The 23,627-nt window shown below is 42.9% G+C and overlaps 1 protein-coding gene across 1 annotated transcript in view; it reads left to right on the forward strand.

The window, feature by feature from the left end:
* PRDM6 (PR/SET domain 6) overlaps positions 1–23,627 on the forward strand; it is a 102,475-nt gene that overhangs the window by 70,497 nt on the left and 8,351 nt on the right. Inside the window, exons 4-6 of the mRNA XM_077911425.1 lie at positions 286–413; positions 3,924–4,048; positions 14,932–15,274. Coding sequence (XP_077767551.1) covers positions 286–413; positions 3,924–4,048; positions 14,932–15,274 — 596 coding nt within the window. The remainder of the gene's footprint in view (positions 1–285; positions 414–3,923; positions 4,049–14,931; positions 15,275–23,627) is intronic.

Genomic DNA, 23,627 nt, shown 5'->3' on the forward strand with positions numbered 1-23,627 from the left:
ATAGGTTTAAATATCCTTTGGGAAACATGGTCACTCACATCCTTGAGATACCAGAAATATGTTGAATACAGGGAAGATTGGCTTGATAAGAAAAACACGATCGGCTTGCATCACCAAAAAATATTTTCCCGTTATTCCGGTTGAGTTTCCACAAACATCAGTAAGTGCTCACAAACCTACAGGCAATACATTTCTGCAGCCGACACATGAAGACACCGAGGGAAGCAGGGAAAATGATTGCTGATGATTCGTTCTAACTACTTGACCTTCTGACCTCTTCTCTAGATATATGACCAAGATGGGACACTACAGCACTTTATTGATGGTGGGGAACCTAGTAAGTCGAGCTGGATGAGGTATATCCGATGTGCAAGGCACTGTGGAGAACAGAATCTAACAGTAGTTCAGTACAGGTAAAGTATATCTTGATTTACCACTTACAGAGCTGAAGCCCTTTGGCTTGCATTTACGAATCCAGGCTTGCTGCTAGTTTTGAAAAAAATCCTGCAGAGAGTCCTACAGACCCCTGTGGGAACTGGCAGGAAGTTTTCACTAGGTTTCTGGAATCTCCTTAGTTCTTGCAACAGTAATGCCGTGAGAATTCAGGAATCAAGATGCTAGTGGAAGGCCTCTTCCTCGGTGCACATGGTCAGGCTCCTCCCAGGTCACTTCCCCGAACATTCACAACTGCCTGAATGAGCCTGGAAACCCCAAGGGGGGGAGGGTGAGCCTCCCCTCAACCGCAGCACATGTGTACACGCACATAAATCACAGTGCAGAGATGCAGCCTTGGATCCCCTACAGCCCGTCATCTTCAGGCTTGCTGCCTCAGGAAACTGTCATTCGCACACAAAGGCGTGGGAAACGGAGGACTCACGCTCACCCTGCCCCGGGCTGCTGAGCCTGATTAACCTCTCCCCTCCATCGAAAGGTGCCAAAGGGTTTGGCTTTGGCTCTTGGACAATTCAGAATATGTTTTAGGTGACGAGGCAGTTTTAGGTGTTGAGAAGTTTGCTCAAAGCCCAAAAGGTAGCAAAGACGAGGCACGGCCACCCTCATTTCCCAGAATCCCATGTGGGGGGTGCAGAGGAGCAAGGTGGACTCCCAGATCCCCGCCGCATCCGCTCAGCGCACCTGTTCGTCCAGCATTTCCACTTAGTGCCAAAGAAGGCAGGAGGGGAGACGGGGGCCCAAAAACAGATCACATAGGGAAAAAGCCCTTTTTGCAAAATCCCTCGAAAACACGTGCCATATAAATATATGACCTCAGTTATAAACAGCCGTGTTCCCTTTAGAATCAGAAGCAACTGTTTCGCTTTATTAGGCACCACAGACACATCAAAGCAGAAGGCCCTGTACTCGGCAACTTGGAGCCCTGCCCCTGGCTATTTATTTTCTTTCTTTTTTTTTTTTTTCTTTTTTAAACACGGGGCCTTATAAAGGGAAAAAAGGGGGGGGGTGTTTTATCCCCCTTATAGGTTAAAGGCTGCACAAATCTGGCTGGCTCTCCGAAGGTCTCCAGTTCAAAAGGAACATATTTGGGCAGCGTGTGACTCACTGCCATGGTTTCTTGTGCAGTTCTATTTCATTAAATAATGGTTTCAGTGAAATAGTGCATGACGGTATTTGGTTACACTGCCATGTGCAGGCTTTACCCACCTTTATTGCAGCCGCATTTCTGCCATGAAGGTTTTGTTTTGTTTTCTTTTCTTTATGAAACTCGAGGCTCGAACATTAGTAAACATCGTGCTTGTCCATTCAGCAAGAAACCATTTGGCTGGTTCTGTCATGAGCACCCGGGGAGATCTCGAGGCAAATTCTGAATTGGGGGAAGCAAGACGCCCCTAGGGGGGAGGTGGGCCGGGGTAAGGCAGTCACCTCTCTGTCAATAATAAGTGGATTTTACAGCTCCCCTTTCGTGATGGCGCTGAGACTTCTAGATCTCCATGCCGATCTGTTTTCGATTACTTCGGATCTTTCTAAAATGAACTACAAAAACACAATTTAAAAAAAAAAAAAAAAACTGGCATCCATCACCAGTGACCACGTCCAAGAGTAAGAAAATAGAAAAGTTGGACTCTGAAGAGCCAGCTTAATTTTTATTGTACATGAATGTCCTCTTCACGAAGAGTCAGCTGGTTTAGATTCATTCTGTTATGATTTGTAATATCTAAATGGTATTTTCTTCAAAGCGCCCTTGATTGATTGACCCTTTGCTGAACGTTTTGTTTTTATTTTGAGGCTGACAATAATGTTTGTTGGCATGTGTTCTGCTTCAACTGCGTTGGGACGCCATGAAGCTATCTTTATGAGTCATCCAACCACAATACTAAATACATGTCAGCAAAGGAAATATTATCTGAAAAGGGAAAAATCCCTTTGATGTGCTCCAACATGCAGAGATTTCTGCGAGTTTTGGAAGCTCTGCCCTCTTGTAAGGAACGGTGTACGCTTACACGGGTTTTTTTTTTTTTTTCTCCCCCTCTCGGCCTACTCCGAGCCTCAGAAGACCACCCATTGCTCGAAAACAGTTCTGCTCTTTCAGCGGCAAAGTGTGTCATTTGGTTTTAGCACATTCATTTGCCGGGCGCTGTGTTTATATTAAGGGAAGCCAAACGGAGAGATGAAATGTTACAAGGGTGAAGTCCAAAGTCGACTCAATTTTTCTCAAGTTAGGAGATGCCAGTGATTTATAGCTCGGCTCCAATTTTGATTTTTTTTTTTTTTTTTATGTAGCAGTGGAAAGAATTAATAAAATGCACAGCTCTTGGAGTTGCGCAGGGAGGAGGGTAGTGAGGTCTGGACAACTGGCTGGAGTTTTTGTCAGATATTCATAGAATGTTGGGAAAAACATTCTGCTTAGCTAGCAGTGCCCTCGTGAGACAGAATGGCAGCAAGTAAGGAAAATAACAAGATAAATGAAATTTTTGCAGCTGCAAGTAAAATATTGAGAATCTGCACTTTTTTATTGATCTTTATGATCCTATTGCCAAGAGCCACTTTGTGGTGACAAAATATGTTGACAAGTGCATATCTCACTGCCATGAAAAATGTGGTGAAGGATTCACCTTATGTCTGCAGTGTTATACAAGGAACAAATTGCCCCACTACAGCCAATTCCTTGCAGAAAGGCTAAATTTAAGGCCCACCAACCCTAAACACTTTTATCTTGAACTTGAGGCTAATATTTGTAGCAATTCCTCATTGAGGAAGCCGGTCACGGTCTCATTTTTTTTTTTTTTAATCTGTAGGTTTTTCTTTATAGTACCAAAGCTGTTATAAAAAATGTTTATTTCTTGGTGCGTTCACTCTATCATTTCAGAGGGTAATCTTTCAGCTAGAGTAAAGTGCTCCCCTTGTATTTATTGAATTTCCATTCGTTCCCCGTAAGAGGGGTTTTCTCTTCTCTTGTGTCAAACTTTAGAAGACAGGCAATGGGGGGAGATTTTTTTTTTTACTTCCCTCCATCCTTCTGTCACAAAGCAGCTTGATTTTACTGCAAATTTGGGGACTGCCAGTGCCAAGGCGCAGGAATACGTGTAATGCTTTTCCTTCAAATAAGAAATCAATAACATTAATTTATATATGAGGGTGAGGCACCGGTGTCTGCAATTTGCCAAGAGACAGAATTTTCTCATTAGTGTGAGATGGAATTTTTTTTTTTTTAATGAGCCCTGGCTTTCTGCTATCTCCTGGGCCCCATATCTGTCTCTCCAGCCACGATGTTCTGTGGAGGGACACTGTAGACATAAACTGGAAGGTGTTTATCACTCTGGGGTACAGGCTCTAATTGGTTGCTGGGAATAATAAGGGGTGGTGGTACAGATTTTATTACAAACTGTGTAGATGGAGCTGGGCACAAGTTTTTCGGGGCAATAACAATGTACCTCTTACTAAGCTGGGTTTTCTTTTGTTTTGAATAGGTCGAATATATTCTACCGAGCCTGTATAGATATCCCCAGGGGTACCGAGCTTCTGGTGTGGTACAATGACAGCTATACGTCTTTCTTTGGGATCCCCTTACAATGCATTGCCCAGGATGAAAACTGTAAGAATTTATTTTAGCTCTGCATTCACCTCTCAAAATACCTCTTTGAAAGCTAACGTTTTAAGAGTGTTGCTTGAGACTCCTGAAATATGATTCGCTCTGATACGTGATGCAAATGTGCACGAGTCTGTTCCCTCGATTTCTTTTCCCCTCTGTTGTGCTTTGCTTTTTCACAGGGCATCTCGACTTACACAGGCCAGTCCTTTCTTCACCTGTTTACGATTTCAAAACCGTTGTCAGACTTCTAAATGATCGGTGGTAGCGATGTGAAGGCAGCTGGTATTTATCAAGCACCTACTATGTGTCTGGTTCTGTGCTTGCCGCCTTATGGGGTTACTAGAGCCGCACAAGGTACAGCTCCTGCTCTGAAGGGATGTATGGTCTCGCCAGAGGCACATTATATGCAAAAATGAAATAATGAGAAAACAGTGCTATGGAATTAGGAGTAAAAGCCCTCTGGTTAATTGGGTGTGCCTCCTCCTAAGTAGTCATCGGGATGAGAAACAGCAACACTCGTAGACCTACGACTGAGGAATTTGTCTAAGTTTCTTAGTCTAAAATAAACCATGTGACTTTCTTCTATCTTTATGACCGTGGCAATCACTATCTCTCAAAAAATCATCTGACGTCTAGGCACATCCTAACTTGAAGCCATTTTTTGCTCAAAACTTTTATTTATGTTTTATCAGTTCTTTGGAAAATATTGTAAGGTGGTTTCCAGGATTTGGAACAGAATTAAGGCATTCTGCTGTGTTTCAGTGATGTCATTTTTGCCTTGGCACTCAACTGGCAACGGATAATTGCGATGAGCTAATAATTTGAGATTATGTAACAGGAAAGACCCAGAGAGAACAGATCTGTTGAAGAAATTTCATTTTGAAAAAGAAGTTTTATTTTTCCTTTTCTGCTTACTTTCTCCCGTGCCCCCCGCCCCAAACTCCACTAAAAAATATTCATGTTACTACTGAGGAAAATTCTGATCAGACATTTCTTTTCCACGTTGTCTTTATTTTCCTTGCAAAAAATTAGAATCCTCAAAAAACATGTTACTGTCAACTTTCCCTTTCTACTTTACCCTAACCCCAAACCAATCTCAAATCAAAAAATGAATCTTTGGACGTATAGTACATTCCTCTTGCTTCCCAAGTTTCTACTGGAAAGTTCTTTTCTGCAGTCATTCTCATGTTTGAGGGAGTGTCTGTTTTCATAGGAGAAAATCTCAGTGTTGGACATGAGTGTGCGGTTGCCGCTAGAAGCAGATATGGACAGGACACCAGTACATGCTGTCTTCCCACAATGGCTCCAGGCCCTTGTTCTACTAAAACTAGACCAAAGTCCCTATACAGAAGGACTCTACTACCCGACCCCCTGACCTGCTGAAATAGGCCTGTCTTCTGAATCTTTGATGTACCCTCACCTTCTGGAATGTGGAATCGATCCAACAGCATTTCTGAAATCCTGTACAGTCCTCTGTTTCCTCCATTAACAAAACCCACTACAGACTCTGAAGACGTTATTGTGGTATATGTGTCCAGAAATATCTGCGAATAAGCCTATCAAAGCCTAGAGTTCTGATGTACCTAGCACATAGTCCAAGGATTTATTCATTCATTGCTCACATATTTATTGAACACCTTCAGGGGCCAGTGTCTTTGTAGGTGCTACATATATAGAGCCAAAAAAGCGGATGAGAATTTCGGCCCTTGTGGAGCTTATGTTCTAGTGGAGGGAGACATATTAATAAATGAATAAAAAAATGAGTAAATAAATGGTTTGTTAGGTGGTACGTTTTGTAGAGAGATGGAAGCAGAGAAGGGATGATGCATGCCAGGAGTTGGGAGTTGCACTTTTTGAGAGTGATCAGGGTGGGCCCCACTGGGACTGTGGCCCTTGCGATGAGATTTGAGGAGGGGAAGGAGCAGCCACATTTCCACATTTGTTATTTGGGAGAAGGGTGTTCCAGGTGACGTGATGAAAAGTGTAACGGCCCTATGATGGGATGTTCCTGGCCTGTTGGAAGAGTGTCATGGAGTTTAACATGGGTGTTTTGGAGTGAGTGAGGTGAGGAGAAGTTAGGTAGAGCACAAGCAAGGACAAGTTAGATGTCAGGGCATGAGCAAGGACCTCATGGGGCCCAGGAGGCCCCTGTCAGGAGCCTGGCTTTTCCTCTGTGTGGGCCTCTGTGTAGCAAAGGGTGCTACAGCTGAATTTTGAAAAGAAGAGTGATATGTTCTGGCTGCCTTTGTAAGAGGATTACTCTGGCCACTGAGTGGATACCAGACAGTAGGGGCCAAGGGTAGAGCAGAGAATCCAGTCCTGGGCTCTTGTAGGAATCCAAGGGAGAGATAATGGTAGTTTGGGCCAGTATAGACATGGTGGAGGTGGTGAGAAGTGGTTGGATTCTGGATGCATTTCGAAAGTAACAGCATTTGCTGACACCTTGGGTGTTGAGTGAGAGAAAAAGGAATCAAGGATAACTCTAGGTCTCTGGTCTGAGGAGCTGGAAGGATGGAATGGCCATTTACTGAGTTATGAGTCAGAAATGGAAACCACCGTGTAATGACTTCTTAGGGAATGCATTTCAAACCCTTGATGTGATCTCTGAGGTGGAAGTCATACATTTGCACCATTGCTTCCACCTCATGATGTTGTTATATGGATGAGACAGATTTAAGGATTGGGCTGGAGGATTTTGGGGTCTTGTGTGCCATTCACAGCCACCTGACAATAGGTGTCTGAGAGCGTACCATCTGGTTTTTAGATTCAGTGCCGACGTGTCATCAAAAGGGTAGTTTCTGGAAGCACCAGATGCTTTGCTTTTTAATCCCTCTCTCTCCTAGAATCTGACTGTGTAAAGCACTCTTGAGGTTGCTTGTTAGAGTATTCCATTAACTCTCCCAGGGCATATGTTATATCATTTAGCACCTGAAACCCTTGGGAGACAATTTGAAAATGGTTAGCAGGTAAAATATTGTGGAGCAGCTCTTTTGCATTGAGTTCCAAGCTCAAAGTGAGGGTGGAGGGAGAAGTTTAAAGAAAATTAAGCCATTGACCAAAATGCTCCACAGTGACAATCCCCCCCTTCCCCCTAAGGGTATTATAGGAATTTTATTTCAGTTCCCGTCTCAAAGTCATATATCTGTCATGTGATTGGCCACCCAAGGAACCAGCAGAATGCTTCATCAGATAGCATAGGGGAGATATATGACTTGAACTCTAAGATGGATTCTCATTCCACATGATTCACTGAGAGAGCTGGAAATGCTTTATAATGAGGGTCCCTTATTCTGTGCAGAGAAAATACTCTGTGTGATTTAAAAGCACAAATGTGTGAAAGGGCAGGGCAGATAATTTAACAGGTCCCTTCCATAGCCCTGAGTAATTTAAATCTTCTCAACCAGATTAGCAATTCCAAGAAAATTTTTATCCCACTGAACTGGCTACAAAATAAATGCGGTACCTTAAAAAAGAAGCTTCTTGATACCAGAGACGTATTTGACAAAAATGCTTCCACAGAGCCCCCTCATAGTGCTACACACGCACCAATTAATAAATGCCCACTGGATGTATATCAAGAATCTCATCCTATGATTTGGAGGAATTAAACATTTCAGCCTGGTTTTCCTTTTGCTGATGACACGGATATGTGGCCCAAGACAACATTCAAGGGAAATATGATTTCATTGAGCGAATAACACTAATTAAGCGCTTGCATTTATTAAAATCTCATTTTTCTCCCATTGTTCTTTCAACGGCGAAAGCACACATTTCCTCCTGAGCGTGTGTGGTAGGTCGAGGCTTGAGTGACCATCCCCCCTCGCGGCGCCCGTCGAGTGGTGGGCACACTCCGGGGCCCAGACAAGCCACTGAAAGCCGCCGAGCCTCAAGGCGAGGGCTGCCTTTCACACAGGCATTTGGGCTCTGGAAGCAATTCCTCTGTTATTTTCTTTTTTAAGAAACCGGGCTTACAAATGTAATAGAGCCCCAGGGAGAGAGCTGCTCCATCCACCGTGGGCCTTTCAGGAGATCCCGGAGGAAAGCCGGTGTCGACAGATTGCATCCGTGAGGAGGAATGAGGCTCCCCGAAGCTTCCAGTGGGGGATTAGCTCCTGCGGAGTGTAAAGAGCATCGTGTGTTCATATTCCTTTCAGAGGAAATTAAAAAGGAAAAAAACAGGGAATAAATGTTCAACAAGTCTTCCTGCGGCTCTCTCTGTCTTGGCATGTGACGCTGAGGTAGGCAGAATGTGGAACTCAGTGGCCCCACGGCAGTTCCCACACTGACGTAACCTCTGCCTCTTCCTCTTGATCCTCCAGAGCAGAGAACAAAAAGGGGCACTTCTGCATAGAGCCCCTCACCCTTGCTACCCTACCAACAGGGAGGAGCTAAAGGAGCTAGGCCCAGGCTCATGCCTTACCTCCAGGAAGGAGAGGCTTGCAGTAGAGCTGGGTCCAGCAGGACCGGCTGTGCGCTGAGCCCTGTTACAAGCCATAGAAACTCAGGCCCTGTCCTCACATCTAGAAGAAGGCACACAAGCATGCAGCTGCAAACCACACACAACACAGGAACCAGGTGACATGACCATGGCAGTGAGCCTGAGACAGGGGGATTGGGCCAAGTACTAATGCAGTTGAGGGGAGTAAAGGTTCCAGGCCCCTTGTGTACTGTAGGAAGCTGGGATTGGACTCCTCACATAAGTCCAGGCACCGGAAGTTACTGTTCTGTCACTGACAGTGGACTAGAAAAATATTATCTGGTCAGTAAGCCAAGGAACTGCCTATCTCAGGCCACTGGGCAAAACCAACTGCCACTCTCTAAAAATAAGCCCCGGCCTCTGGGATGTTGTGGAGCTTGATTTCGTACTACCTGCCAGGTTTAGAAGCCTTGAGCCAACAAACAAAGATTGATTCAGAACCACAGAAACCTGTAGAGTGCTATCAGGAGCAAAGAGAAGTCACCCCATAGGGATCCTCTGTATCAGCATAGGACTCCCAACAGAAGGCACTGCCCACTGAAAATGCACCCATAGCAAGAAATGACAGAAAACATAGGGAAATCCACTATCGTGAAAGATCTGATCTGTTCGGGTGCTTTGGGATGCTGGGGCGTGCCACCTAGATCACAACCATGTTGTCAGCTTGATGCACTCATTCTCCCAGTTTGTGGGAGAAGAAGGGGTTACCAGCTTTCAGATCAGTTTGTCCCCAGGAGTTACCTTCTGCCTAAGAAAGCCACTTTGCCCTTGTTTGTGCTCCTCTTCTGCAAAGCCCGTGTCCATTGACTGGTTGGTGTGGGGGCTGCCAAAGACTGCTGACCTTGTCCCAGAGCAGGACAGCAGTGAAGGATCTCCCCGAGCTCTGGAGCTGCCAGTCTCCTCCATGGACATGGTCCTCCTGTGTCACTCTCCACAAGGTGTTAATCCCAGGAGCACTCCTCAGTAAATCTGCACACAAGACTGCAAATCTCCATTTCAGAGTCTTTTCCCAGGGGACCCAGATTTGCATTTCCAATCCAGATCTCTCTACTGAGCCCCATACTCTTATCCAGTTGTCTGCTCCACCTCTGCCTTTGGCATCTTCCCAGAGTGTCCGACTCAGCATGTACAGCTGAAACCATTCTGCCTCTCTCCCAGTTCAATAGCTCACCCCCATTCATCCAGTTGTTCTTTCTAGAAACCCTTACCCTCTCTCTAAATCACCTTTCTATCCAGGTACAAAGCCCTGTTGATTGTGTATTCTTAGGTACACTTCTCTTTACTTCTTCTGCCACCCCTTGGTCAACATGAGCATCAGCTTAAGCACGGATCACTGCCGTAGTCTCCTCCTGCATGTCACATTTTCCTTGGTGGCATCACAGCAGCCAAACTGAAATCTTCTTCATTTGCTTATTGTATTGTTTCAGGTCATTTGCATGTTTTGTTAATAGGTAATTTGGTTCCATAGATCAAAATCTAGAAGATACTGTGGTCATATAATTCCGCTGAGAAGTCAGTTGATAGATTCCCAGGTTTCCTTCTAGACTTTTTTTTTTTTTTTTTGGCCTACTCTATTCGAGCATGTTCTCCCCCTCTTTCTCTGGCTCTCACTCTGCCCTTTCTGCAGACAGCAGCATACTGTACACATTGCTCTGCACCTCACTTTTTCATTTAGCAGTATAGAATGATGATGCGTTTAAAGCATAAATCTCATCACCTCACACCCTAACTTAAATCCCTTTTTTTGGTTTGTCTTACTCTTATAATGAATCCCCAGTTCTTTAATATGATAGCCCATGGGCTGTATAGAGTCTCCAGAAAGTATTTTGTATAGCTCACATAGTGTTAATACAGAATTAGAGCTCGAGCATCATTGGATCTGGTCCCGTTTAGTTTGTTACAGACCCTACATCCTCTGTCAAGCTCTGTCCCAACTTGGCATCCACACACACCCTATGGCAGACCTGCCTATGTTTCATCTTCTTGTATTGCCTTTTCCCCCTTCCCACCTGTCTGACTACCTGTGTGCCCTACAGGACTCACATTCAGGATCACTGCCTTAGGACATCTGCCCCTCACACCCTAACTGTAGCCATCCTGCATATATGCTTGCTGGGCACCACTTCGTCTCTCTCATAGCACGTATCACACTTGTAGCAACTATGTATTGTAAAGAATGGAATTTTAGATGTGATGAAAAAACCCGAGTAAATACTTACTCTTAAGAACATTCGTTTGCTATCTATCTCATTAGAGTGTAAGTGGCATGAGGACAGGGGCTGGGGTTTGCTTGTTCCCACCCTCCCCACTCCCAAACCACCCCCAAACCCACAGTACCAGTGGTGTCAGGCATGGAGTAGACATGCTCCCTAAGTATTTGTGGACTGAACAAATGGGACCGAAGGTTCTTTTATGGCTTTTGCATTTGCCGCTCTCACTGTTTTAATTTTCCAGGATTTGATGAGTCCGTGGCTTTGAGAGTTTGCCCTCTACCCCTTCATCTTTGTCTGGTGGATGGAAGAGGTTTTACCAGCTCCTGTGTCTTCATGTAGAAACCACTTCATCTTCTAGGTCACATCAGTCATCTTTGGGCCTTTTGCAGTTGTCTGTATGGGCTGTCCCCTTTCTGATTATTTGCTGTGTTTTGTTAATACTTTTGATTATCCTAGCCAGTGAGGCTACAATTTAGGAAGAACAGTGTTCTGGGTCCAATAAGTCCTGCTTTAAAAAGCTATACTTTGTACATCTTTAGGGTCCTATGGAAGTGCACAGGAGCTCTGCAGGGCAGTGTAGAAATCAATTATGGTTGCTTTTGTGATACTTATTTCTTCCTATCCTTAACTTTTTCTTCTCTCTCCATTGCCTGCTCATTTAACTTAGTGGGATTGAATTGAGTCACACTTATAGTAATGGAGCATACCAAAAGTAGAGTGTCATTGTTGCTACTTATGTGTTGAAACCATATTACCTTTGCTCTGAGGTGTCCCAGAGAGAGGGAAATAATGAGACAGGGCATAATTTTATTCCAACTGTCTGCACCGTTATTGCCTAATATTATTACTACCCCAGATCCCATATATCCCAGATTATTTTACAAACTGGTATAAATTTTTCTTTATTACCATGTTGACATTGAGCATTAAAGTTAAATTCGTTTGCTCACCAATTCTCATGATTCATATAAAGGTGACGGGACCTTAAACAGTTTTTGAAAATTAATGTATTAGGTTATTTTTCAGGAGAAGTGAGAAGTCAGAATTTATAATCTATACTTAAAGTCTCCTTTGCGTTAATTTCCCCCAAAGGTGTTACAGTCCTCTTCCCACAGTGAAGCTTCTGGCTGGTGCTCCTGCTCTCAGACATGTTGATGACATCTCCATTCGATGATCTTTTCACTGTGTCTTCCCATTAGTCTGGGATTTCACACCCCACAAGAGCCTAGCATTGCCTGAAAATGTGTGGGTTTCCCTGTGCTTTGTTTCTTCTGGATTAGTTCTAAACAGGCTACACAAAACGGATTCTGCCCTGATCCGTGACAATGCTGCTGTTATTTCTCACTAAAAAAGTGCCAAACCATGGTAAAACATTCCTCTTAATCTTTTGATTCTTATTTAAAAAGAGTAGCATTCTGTGTGCAATGATTTTTTTTTTGGAAGCCTAGAATGTGCCGACAGATTTCATATGGATTATATACTGTTGCCTCAGAAGTCGAAATTCCGTGTAAATATGTGTGTATAAAATAAAGATATGCACATAAATGTGTATAGGTATATATATGTATATATCGCATATATATGCTATATATGTTTATACACATAAGATATGGTATTAGCTATAAGATTTTCCTTTAATTTTTGAAGTACAGCTGGTAAGCAGTGATGAGATAGGAATATGGCCAGAGAAAAAATGCCTTGGAAGTTAAAAGGCTAAAGCTTCTAGCTCAGCTGTGTCCTTGACCACATGTGTGACCCTGGGCAAGTTCCAGTATTGGACCTTCTGGGACTTCAGATTTTTTTATTTGTAGTAAGAGAGGATTGACTTAGATCAGTGATTCTGGAACCTGATTGTCCATGAGAGGCATTTGGGGGAGCTTCTAAGAGTGCAGATGTCCAGGTCCTATCAAGAGATTCCGATTCCCTGTGAGTATAATGTATGTTCAACTCTTCCCAGGTGTGCAAGACTCTTGCTTTCTTTTCCCATCCTAAGACAGGATGGGCCACGCTGACAGAGCCCTGTAGACAGAGCTGTTCCTTTTGGTAGATTTGTGTAATAGCTGTGGTTATGCCAAACACTCTCTGGGTTGGAGTCGCTAATGGCAACACACCATTCCCTCTGTGTCTCCACCACTCATGGCATCTCCCTGTCCACTCAAGCACAGAGCCTCCTGGTGGTCATGGTCCAATACCATTTGCTCTTTGTAGTTGAGCTTGCATGCTGCATAGGCATCTCAGTGGGGGTCCGTGGCAGGGAAGGATGAGAGCCCCCAGGTCATTTGTGTCCTTCTGTGTGGACATGAACCAGTGGCCAAGGGCCATCATTTACTTCTCATCACCAGTCTTTTTTCCCATCAACTTCTTCAAATTTGGGGGTCTCTAATTTTCTTCTCTTGCCTGCTCTATGACTGTTAGTCCTTCTGACCCCTGAAATAACCAATAAATACATTTTATTGACACAGTAGTTACTAAAACAAGAATGGTAGTTTTAAATCATACTAAGTTATGTTCACTTCTATGGCTGTGGGTTGACCAGTGAGTGCATGAGATAGATTGTTAACACCATAATGACTTTAAAAACGAAAACTATTTCACATATATTAGGTTCCCTTCCTTGGAAATGTTTCTTACTTCTAGTTCTTTCCCCACCATTGCAGTTAACATATCTTCCTTCATTCTAGACTCTTCTCTATAATAAGAGTGATGGCTGCCTTGTTGATAGGAGGCCCTGTGATGGATACTTTCATTTGCTCATTTATGTGTTATCACAGGGGATTTACAGATGAAGCCAGTGCTCCTAGGACTCAACATTTATGGAGTGGTAGCCATGGCATTTCTACTTACTATCTATGTATTGACTTACTCAATTCTTAGGGTGACCGTTTTATAATTCACCAAGGACAAAATTGTGGATTTCAACTTCTGTACTTGCCAGCAGTCCCCAAGCCCATATAAATGTAGAATTAAGACAGAGGCAGGATCCCCGGGTGGTGCCGCGGTTTAGCGCCTGCCTTTGGCCCAGGGCGCGATCCTGGAGACCCAGGATCAAATCCCATGTCAGGCTCCCAGTGTATGGAGCCTGCTTCTCCCTCTGCCTGTGTCTCTGCCTCTCTCTCTCTCACTGTGTGCCTATCATAAATAAATAAAAATTTAAAAAAAGAAAAAGAAAAAGACAGAGGCCATGTCAACCACTTAGCCATGCTGCTGTTACTTTGGAGATCGTTACTCCCACTGTCCTCACTTTACAGATGGAGAAACTGAGACACCAAGCTATATATATATTTTTTATGATTTGCCTAGGATCACCAAGCTAATGAAAGGTAGAATCAGGATTTGAGCCTTGGTCTTCCTGATTCCAAAACCCAAGTTGCCAGCACCATATACTCTTTTGCCCCTCACAAAGGGGCTGCACCCCACCTGTAAATCACACCTGACTCAGACCTACCCTGCACACATTTCTCTTGCCATTTTCTTGCTTTTTTTTCCCTTGCTATTTCTGTACAGAGACACTCTGTGTCTATATCCTAGGTCTGACATCCTTTCTTTACTTATTTGGACTTTAAAGAACCTCTGAGGCCTACCCCCCTTACACTCCTTATTCCCACAGTGTTGAGAACCCATGCCCTGCTTGGCCAGCCTGTCTCCATCGCCATCCTACCAAGAAGGTGCCAGACTTCCATCTCTAGGTGTCTTTCACATTGTTCCCTTCATCTTGTAGTCAGTTTTTCTGGAATTTCCTGGGCTGGCAAGGTCCTGTGGAGGGCCTGAAACACTGAGAGCTTGGATCTCTGCCTTCTCAACATTGCTCGGGGTTAGCCTCTGTGGCTAACCACCCATTCTCTCCTGTTCTTTTGCGAATTTTCCCTTCTGAGCTCCCTCTAAACTTAGGGCATAGTGTGGAGCCTCGTTATGGAGTCCTTATGTCTCAGCTCGTAAGTGAACTCTGGGAGGCAAAGACAATGTGTGAACGATCCTGAGCATATAGTATTTGCTAAATAAACAGGCATTGAGTGAGAGAGTAATCTATGGCTGTCGTGCTTTCCCTCTCAAGTCAAATAGGCTATTACTATGTTAATTTGGAGTCCAGAAAAAATTTTTAAATCTTGTTGATATATGGGATTTTTTAAGTGTGTGTTGTTGTGCTTATTTTAAAAGCTAACAAAACTGATCTTCTAATACTATTACTGTTCTCCCAGTAAATGTCCCGTCAACGGTCATGGAAGCCATGTGCAGACAGGACGCCCTGCAGCCTTTCAGCAAGAGCAGCAAACTGTCCCCAGCAGCCCAGCAGCGCTCTGTGGTTTTCCCGCAGACCCCCTGCAGCAGGAACTTCTCTCTCCTGGATAAGTCGGGGCCCATGGAATCGGGATTTAACCAGATCAACGTGAAAAACCAGCGAGTCCTTGCGAGCCCGACTTCCACGAGCCAGCTCCACTCGGAGTTCAGTGACTGGCATCTCTGGAAATGCGGGCAGTGCTTTAAGACTTTCACACAGCGGATCCTCTTACAGATGCACGTGTGCACCCAGAACCCCGACAGGTAACCCCGACTCTCCCTGCTCCCCACGTGTCTGCTTAGTGAGACCCACTGCTTGCCTTCCACCAGGCTCTGGGTACCTCTCCTCAGGGCAGTGGGGGAGGAGTGGAGGCCCTATGATGGGAGGTGTGTGCGTCCTGGAAGGACGGAGATTAATGGTGGGGCCACTGCTCCACTTTTTCGTTGAGACGGGCTATGGGAACGGGAATGACAGTGGTTGCAGGGAGGACTCTGCTCTTGCCTTCCAGGTGGTTCTGTCCAGGTCCAAAGGAGAGCAAAGTAGACAACACATTTCTGAATATCATAGATGGAAAAATGAGGTCAGGATAATCAGAATCCTCTCTGTCTTCCTAAGATAATATAGCTGGCTGCTCTGCTTGCTGTCACGGGCATTTCAGGGTTCACCTCCAGTGTGCCGTGGGTATGAACTTAATTAAGTACTAAGAGGTAATGAATTGGAATTTTTTGCTTAGTACTATTTTTCTTCAGAGCATGCAAAGCCATAAATCCTGCAAAGCTGTCAAAAGGAAATACCTACTCTGCTAGTGATGTGGAGGAAAACAGATGCCACTTATTCAATAAACTAATATCCACACAGAAGAAAAATGTTGACTAGATACCTCAGAGTCAAAGTTGGTTTGAAAGTTTGTCAATAAAGAATTTTATGGCCATGAACTGAGGATGAAATTTAGCTGAACAAGTGAATTAAAATTTCAGGTACTCTGACGAGTGGCACAGTAGATATAATGGAACTATTATTTATGAATCAAAACTGCTTTATTCGACAGTCTTGATAGCTGGGAGCGCAAAAGACAAAAATCAAAATAATTCAATAAGAAAGGATTGTGTTTTCTCTTTCATGTCCTATGAAAATTTGATTAAACCCAAAATATCTAAGAATAGCCTTGAAAACGCACTTTGAATGGAAAAGTGGAAGAGGATTTTTGGAAGGAAGATAGGACACTTAGGAAAAAAAGTCTTCTGAATTATTTTCTTAATTTGGCTACTGATTAACTTAAGCCACTCAAGCTCTCTTTGCCTTATATTCTACACCTAGCCGTCTGCTCCCAGCCGTGCAGAAAACCCAGCCAGGGATACAGAGTGGAAGTGTGCTGGAGAGGGGGTGGAAGTCATCTAAAATAATAAAAAGAGGGCAGCCCAGGTGGCTCAGCAGTTTAGCGCTGCCTTCAGCACGGGGCGTGATCCTGGAGACCTGGGATCTGGTCCCAGGTCTGGCTCCCTGCGGGGAGCCTGCTTCTCCCTCTGCCTATGTCTCTGCTTCTCTCTCTGTGTGGCTCTCATGAATAAATAAATAAAATCTTTTAAAAAAATAATAAAAAGAATCCCTTTTAGTGTACATGTACACATATATACATGTGTACAAGAATCCCTTTTAGTGTACATGTACACATATATACATATATATGTGTACACATGTACACATATATATGTGCATATGTTTTTATTTGTGCCTTTCTAGAAACCACTTGCTTAGCATCAAGCATTGTTGTAATTAATTAGTGTTGAAATGGTTGCATTAGGGCTGTTATGGCACGTGGGTCTTTACAATCTTTTATTTTCCATAGGAAAAGTGAAAAGTAAAAGTAAAGTCTGGTGAAAATATCATCATACCTCCAAACATCATAGTACTTTTGGGTTTAGAGGTGATACAAAAGTTTCTAAAATGTTTTCCTCACTCTGAAGGAGTTTTCTTAGAAAATTCCTCTCTCTTGCAAGTATACATAGGGCTTCAAGATCTATCTATTCAAAGTTTACAATGCATTTTAGTAGTTTAAGTATAAAAGATATATTAAATTGTATTATCAAATTGCTTTCTAAATTGAGTGCATTCAGATGTATGGATCTGTTATTTGCATGGGTGCACTGTTGTCATAGGAATTGAACATGCGAAGTAAAATGACATGATGGTTGGGAGTTTCTGGATACTGGAACTCAAAGCTTAGCTTTGAGTATGATATGACTTCATGCTGAGTATCACATAAAGCAATGAAAATATGTTACGGTAAATTGATACTAAGACTATTTTGTCTGACCCAGGTACACTTAGAAAACCATATGTGTGTTATGGTTTGATTCCCTACAAAGTCTGTCCCATAAAATAATAGTGTCATAATTTGCAAAACATCTATGTAGACCATCAAAAACATGTCTGACAAATGGACAAATGTACATATACAAAATACATTCCTATGAGAGACCATTGGGTCAATGCTGATTCCAAGCTAATTTCGAGCTATTGGCAAAAATCCCAGTGGTATGAGATTTCCGTCCTGTGTTAGGCTCTGATGGGTTTATTTGACTCAGATGCTCAGGTGTGGTGTGGCCAACCTTCCCAGATAAGGTGGAGTGATGGGTGCTGGTTACCTAGGTAGCTAGCCAGAGTGGGATCAGATTACTCAAGAGGTGGGTTCCTTCTCCCTTCCCTGTGCTTTGTTGGTGACCTCTTGAGAGGTGATCACCAGCTTTCATGCATCAGTTCAGTTTACAATTTATGACTTCAAAAAAATTAGACTCTTTACAGGGAAAGTAATAAAGTACAATGTTTCTGAGTAATGAGGAGGAGATGCTTGAAATACCCCAATCATATTCCAGATTGATTATTGGAGGCAAGGGGCAAATAGTGGAAGATACCCACTCACTCTGATGCACTTGTTTCTCTCTAGATACCTAATATGCTGTTAGCCTCTAGGACTGGAATAGGTCTTTTCTCTTGTAGAACCTGGAATGCTGTCTTTGTGCCAGCAAGTTTGGAAAGTAAAAGATACTCTCCATAATACTTAACCACATAAGTGACTTGCTAAATAGGAGAAATGTATAGAACTATATTGGAGCATCAAATTTCTCTCTGATGGTCAGGAAACTTGAAGCCTCTTATTATCCACATGGAGAATTACAACTGCAGAATGTACATATTTTCTTTAGTTATTGACTTCATAAATCAGCTGGCTTTTCGTCTTTGGCAGTTTGCACCCATTCAGCCCTATACCAAGCTTAGAACCCACCAGTCTGACACCATTTCCCCTCTATTTGCAAGACTCAAACGCTTTTATTTTGATAGGAAAACCTTGCTAGAACCAGAGGCAAAAAAGAGAGACACCGAAGACAAAGTCAGAAGGTAAACAGGTTAGAGTTTCAAACAGATCCAAATTTGAAACAGGCCTCTGAATCCGAGGTCCAAAAGATTTTTCACTCAACGGATGGAGTATTTGGCCATGAAACCCAAGACATTTGAACCTTCATCAAAGAGACTATATTCGTGAGCTTTTCCATGTGAGAGACCATCAAAAGGTCTCTGCTTTGATATAAAAGAAAAGGATCTGGGGACACCTAGGGTTGCCAGCATTACCATTTTTCATTACTACATTATTTATACTCAATGCAGAAAGAAATTCCAGTTGACCTGGCCAGGTAAAAATTAGCACTAAAGGTAAAAGCACATCCATGAGGGTCCAGAATTATTGTTTCTTATTTTGTTCTGTTAATATTAAACAAACCCATAGTTCTCGTCTTCCTTTTTCCCAAGCTACTGACTTTTTCTCTTCCTGAGTAAATTCAAAGGGAAGAAGATGTTAGGATCTAGATCCACCAAGATTTTTCTTTAGGGACCTCATAAACATGTGGGGTTTTGCGTTAGCTTATGACCTGGGCTAGGACAGCTTAAACCCCTTTTGCTTGAACCAGGAGTTAGAAATCCCTTTTCTCTTCTCTTCTGTTTTTCTGCTGCAGAAACTTTCAACCATCCCACTGGGGGGGCTCCAGAAAGGGGTAAGCAAAGCCTTCACTCTTGGTGGATTATTTTCTTGGATGAACATGTGTTCTTTTTATTTTCTGCAGAAAGTGTCTTTATAATGCTTATCTTTATGTTGTGTCCTTTTCTTTTCTTCTGTTTGATTTTTGCGTGGCACATGTTTGCCTGTTAGCCTCCTGGGTACCTGGTCAGCTGCTCATGTTTGTGTTGTTTTAAGTATCATTGTTTGTGATCGGATATGGTGGCATCAGGGGACAAGGTGACCCTGGAAGGTGCTGTTTGGTGGGAGGAGCCTGGAGATAATCCATCCCGTAATAGTTTCTTTGCAATGTGTCAGTGTTCTTGTGTTTCACCATCCTCATCCACCATCACCCCCCAACGCCCCCTGCCACCTCCCTCCCACCCCGCCCGCGAGTGTGAAACTTCTCTTCTTTCTAGGGCTCCATGTTCTCCAGGTCCTTTGGCTCTGTGCTTTTGCCACTTTCCTGAAATCTTTCCTCCTTCCATAGAGCTGCATTCTTTTCTCACTCCACCCAGCCCCGGCCGTGACCTAAGTAGAGCTCCCTTTGAAGTCTTGGAAGGTTTGCACGTGGGAAGACTTGACGCGGGGCAAGGAGAGAACGTGGACCCCGCCGATCAACTTTTGTCCCGGAGGCTTTCGTTGCCATGAAAGAAAAATCAAAGGATTAATATTTTAAACCAAAGCACACTTAATTTTGTTAAATGTTTCATCCTTTTTCTCTGTGTACACCAAACCAATTACAGACTCAAAGTAAATGAATTGCACATTGCGCCGGCGAGTAATCTTTGGCAGCGCTACTTACTGCCAGTTACAGAGTGCCAGGGGGTGTACGAAACTGTCTCGCCTCTCTCTCTGCTTAAAAATGTACCAACAGTAATAGATGTTAACTGACTCGACCTAGGCCTTTGTCTGTTTTTCAGTTTTTTTGTTTGTTTGTTTGTTTTTTTTGTTTTGTTTTATTTTTTACTGAGTACTGGGCACCTTCTCATTTTTCATGAAGCCTTGACATATCTGTGTTGGAACTAGTCACACACAGGCTAGGTACATTTTTTTTTTTTTTTTGAGGCTAGGTACATTTAAAGCAAAATTAAGTAAAATAGCACATCCCTTTCTCAGCCACCCTAATAACCACATTTCAAGAGCTAAACATGAGCTGTGTGGCTCCTGGCTTCCTTATTGGATAGGATGGATAAAGAACGTCTCCAGCATCGACAACAGTGCTATAGATGCCTCGAGTAGTAAAAGAGCAAGAAGTTTCTCTGGTTTGGAGATGTCCCCTGGTGAGGAATGCTGGTTGCGTTTGTTTGGCAAATAATGGAAATATGGTCTGTATGCGGTGACTTGGGAGAATCAGGGTGCTCTAGAAAGGAGGTTCCAATTTAGCTGGGAATCTGGAAAGAGAGGATCTAAGCACAGAGACTGCTGATGTCAACTCTTCCGAGCTTCTGCTGGTAGGACACATCGGAGGGAAGGGAGGAAGAACTTTGGAGTGGAAACTGATTGTATCTACAAGTTTAGTAAAGTAAGACTTACCTTTTGGCCAGACCCTGACAAGTGAATGAGAATGTTCGTCATCAGAATACAAAGCCTAGCGATGGCAACAAATCCCAAGCCTTCAAAACCCTTAACTCCTGTGGCCACTTGTTCCAAGGAAGATTCCATAGTGGTGATAAGTGTTTTCTAAGCCCTACCCTCGGGCTTGGAGATTTCCTTTTGCCTTGAATGTATGCCTTTGTCCTTAGGTGAAACCCAATAAAGCAGTCGGTGTTAACATTCCTTTTGGATCATTTCCTTTTCTTCATTTTTTAGGAAATAGTGAAAATCCAGGGAAAGAAGGACTCTTGTCCACTTGCTGTATGACTTTGTACTTTCTCAAGGCTGACTTTCTATAAATTTCTAGGCTGAGAGACAAACTGTTATTATAGTGGCAGCTGGAGTACACACTTCAGTTTAGAATTCTTCATAAAGTCAGCTTCTGCAAAGATGAATGTAACCATGTGGTGTAAAATCTTATCCTTCGAGGTACCTAAGAATGAAAGAATATCAGTTTGTTTCTTGAGAGCAGTTAAAGTAAGGTTTGGGTCTACATTTTGGTGCCAAATTTTCTTGTTGCCTTGATTCTCAACTGTATACTAAGTAAGTTTAAATCGTTCATGTTCTAAGCACGCACACACACGCACACACACACACACACACACACACACAAACCATAAAAGACTCTGTGTCCAGGGAACTGGCTGGTACACAAAATAGAAGATGGAGGTCAGATTGTTGTTGCTGTGTCTCATGGGGGGCTACATCTTGGACAGATCCTCCAGCATTGATTATCTGGAAGCAGGAACAGAGCATGATGGGATGCCAGAGAACAGCTAGTTCAGTCTATCCCTCTTAGAACAGCTAGTTCAGTCTATCTCTTCTTAGAGAAGTAAGACAATAATCAGGAAGTCAAGTTGATTTGTCCAAGTCCCACAGCCACCTAATGCTAGTGGCTGAAGCAAGACTCTTCTTTGCTATCTTCCCTTTAGTCTAGACCCTTCCATTCAGTCAAGCTAAATTCCACCAAGTTTTTAAACCTGTGCCTTAGGTCACTGGATACCTAGCAAAGGGGATGTGTGAGGATCCTATTTGCCTTTCCTCAGAATTACCTGGATATGAGAGTTCAAGATAAGCCTCTCTCTATTTATTTCTGCTCTTCTGTGTGCAAATCTTTGCCACCGAGACTATGAACATCAAAAGAATGGATTGACTTCTGACTGTAGAAAATAAATCACCCCAACTTTTGACAGCAGAGTTAGAAAAAAAGAAAAGATTAATTGGCTTTATTTAGTGGCTTATTGTTTATTGTGATAGCTATTAAAAATAGATAACCAGAGGCTAATAACTTTTAATGGTCCCTTCACCATTAGAAAAATCAATTGTCAGGGAATATAGCATATATTAATAAATTATTTTGTTTATTATCTTCCATAACATTTTACAAAGCTCACTCCTGAGAGGATTTCTTCTTGAGGAACACTAAGGTTAACGGTTACTACAAAAAAAAAACAGACTTGGCAGGAGGACATTTGCATTTACGTACAATTTTAATGGCTTTCAAGGCATTATTTAATCATTGCAATCACATGCACGTGTAATTTATCAAGATTGATAAACTCCTTACCAAGGACGCTTATATATATTTTTTGAAACTTGTTTGAGAGCAGTTAAATAGATTTCTAAATGTAAGTAATTAAAATTGTATAGTATTGAGTTATTGACCAATCCTGGACTATTAATCAAGCTAAAAAATTCTACAATCAGAGCTCAGTGTGCTGAAGCCTAGTAAAATAATAGTATTTGTGTTCAGTGAGGCAAGTAGCCACAATTAAGCACTTCGCTTGACAAATGAGAGGGTACACTTTATTTTGCACTTAATTGAATCGTTGTACAGGCTCGCTCACCATTGTCTTCTAGCCCTTCGTTTTGGTTTCTGGTCTTTGGTGCTTATGCATTTGTGGGAGGCAGAGCAATTAAGTCTCCCTCTGCCATTGGCTTTCTCAGCATAGTCAGAAACGTCCAGGCCACAAACCAAGGGCTTTGTGAGCACTGTTCATTCCCTCGTGACACATTATTAATTTTCTTAACAAAAATTTTGATAAACAAATTAGAGCGCTGTCAAAAAATGATGTGAAGTAGCTTCTAATGGGGGGAAAACTCCAGGTTTTCTATCACTCACCGGATTCTGCTTAAGTCAGCAGCAGAACTTCGGTGGAGAAGAACAGAATTTTAATCTATTTTATGAAAACCCCAAATTGATTTCCTTCTCATGAGCTGGAAAGAATGTTCTCTGATAATCTTGCTAATTATCAGGTATTTGTCACAACTTCCTTCCATTTGCTCTCACATCACCATCATCCCTTCTGTGAACATAGTGACATCCCGTCATTTCTGTGCTGCTATAAATCATTGTTTGCCACCAAATTAAACTGGGGAGCTGAAGTTTAAGGAAAAAGACCCAGTGGATAGATGTGTGTGTGTGTGTGTGTGTGTGTGTGAGTGTGTGTGTGAGTGTGATTGTGTGTGTGTTTGAAGAGTAAGCGCAAGTCAGGATTGCTTTTACAAAGAGACAGATCTGAGTACTCACCTGTGTCAGTCCACACACTCTCAGATGACCCCCAGTTGAGGTCCTGCTTGCAGACCCCAAGGCAAGTGAGCATATCTTTAAACCCGCATGCCGCTTGCTGACTTCTCTGCACAGTTTGCCTCAAGGTAACGTCCACACCCCCTACAGTGACCTTGGCCTTAAGAACTCGTTTCCAACTTGTTACCAATGAGGACCATTTATCCTCAGTTTTCTGAACTGGAAGAGATAGTGACAGATGCTTTTTCCGTACCCAGGAGGATTAGCATGAAGGTGAAAGTGGGTAATTGATGAAGCGCTTTGAAAAGTTTAAAGTGCCACGGAATCAGGAGCAATAGTTATGTATCTCCTCTTGTAACCTGCTTAGCCAGGGCTCCCAGAAGCCTGCTAACATCTGCCTCGGGTGGGGGTAAAACCAGGAAAGTAAGGGTTCTTGAAATGGCAG

This window comes from Canis aureus, chromosome 10 (assembly GCF_053574225.1).
Source record: "Canis aureus isolate CA01 chromosome 10, VMU_Caureus_v.1.0, whole genome shotgun sequence".
NCBI lineage: Eukaryota > Metazoa > Chordata > Mammalia > Carnivora > Canidae > Canis > Canis aureus.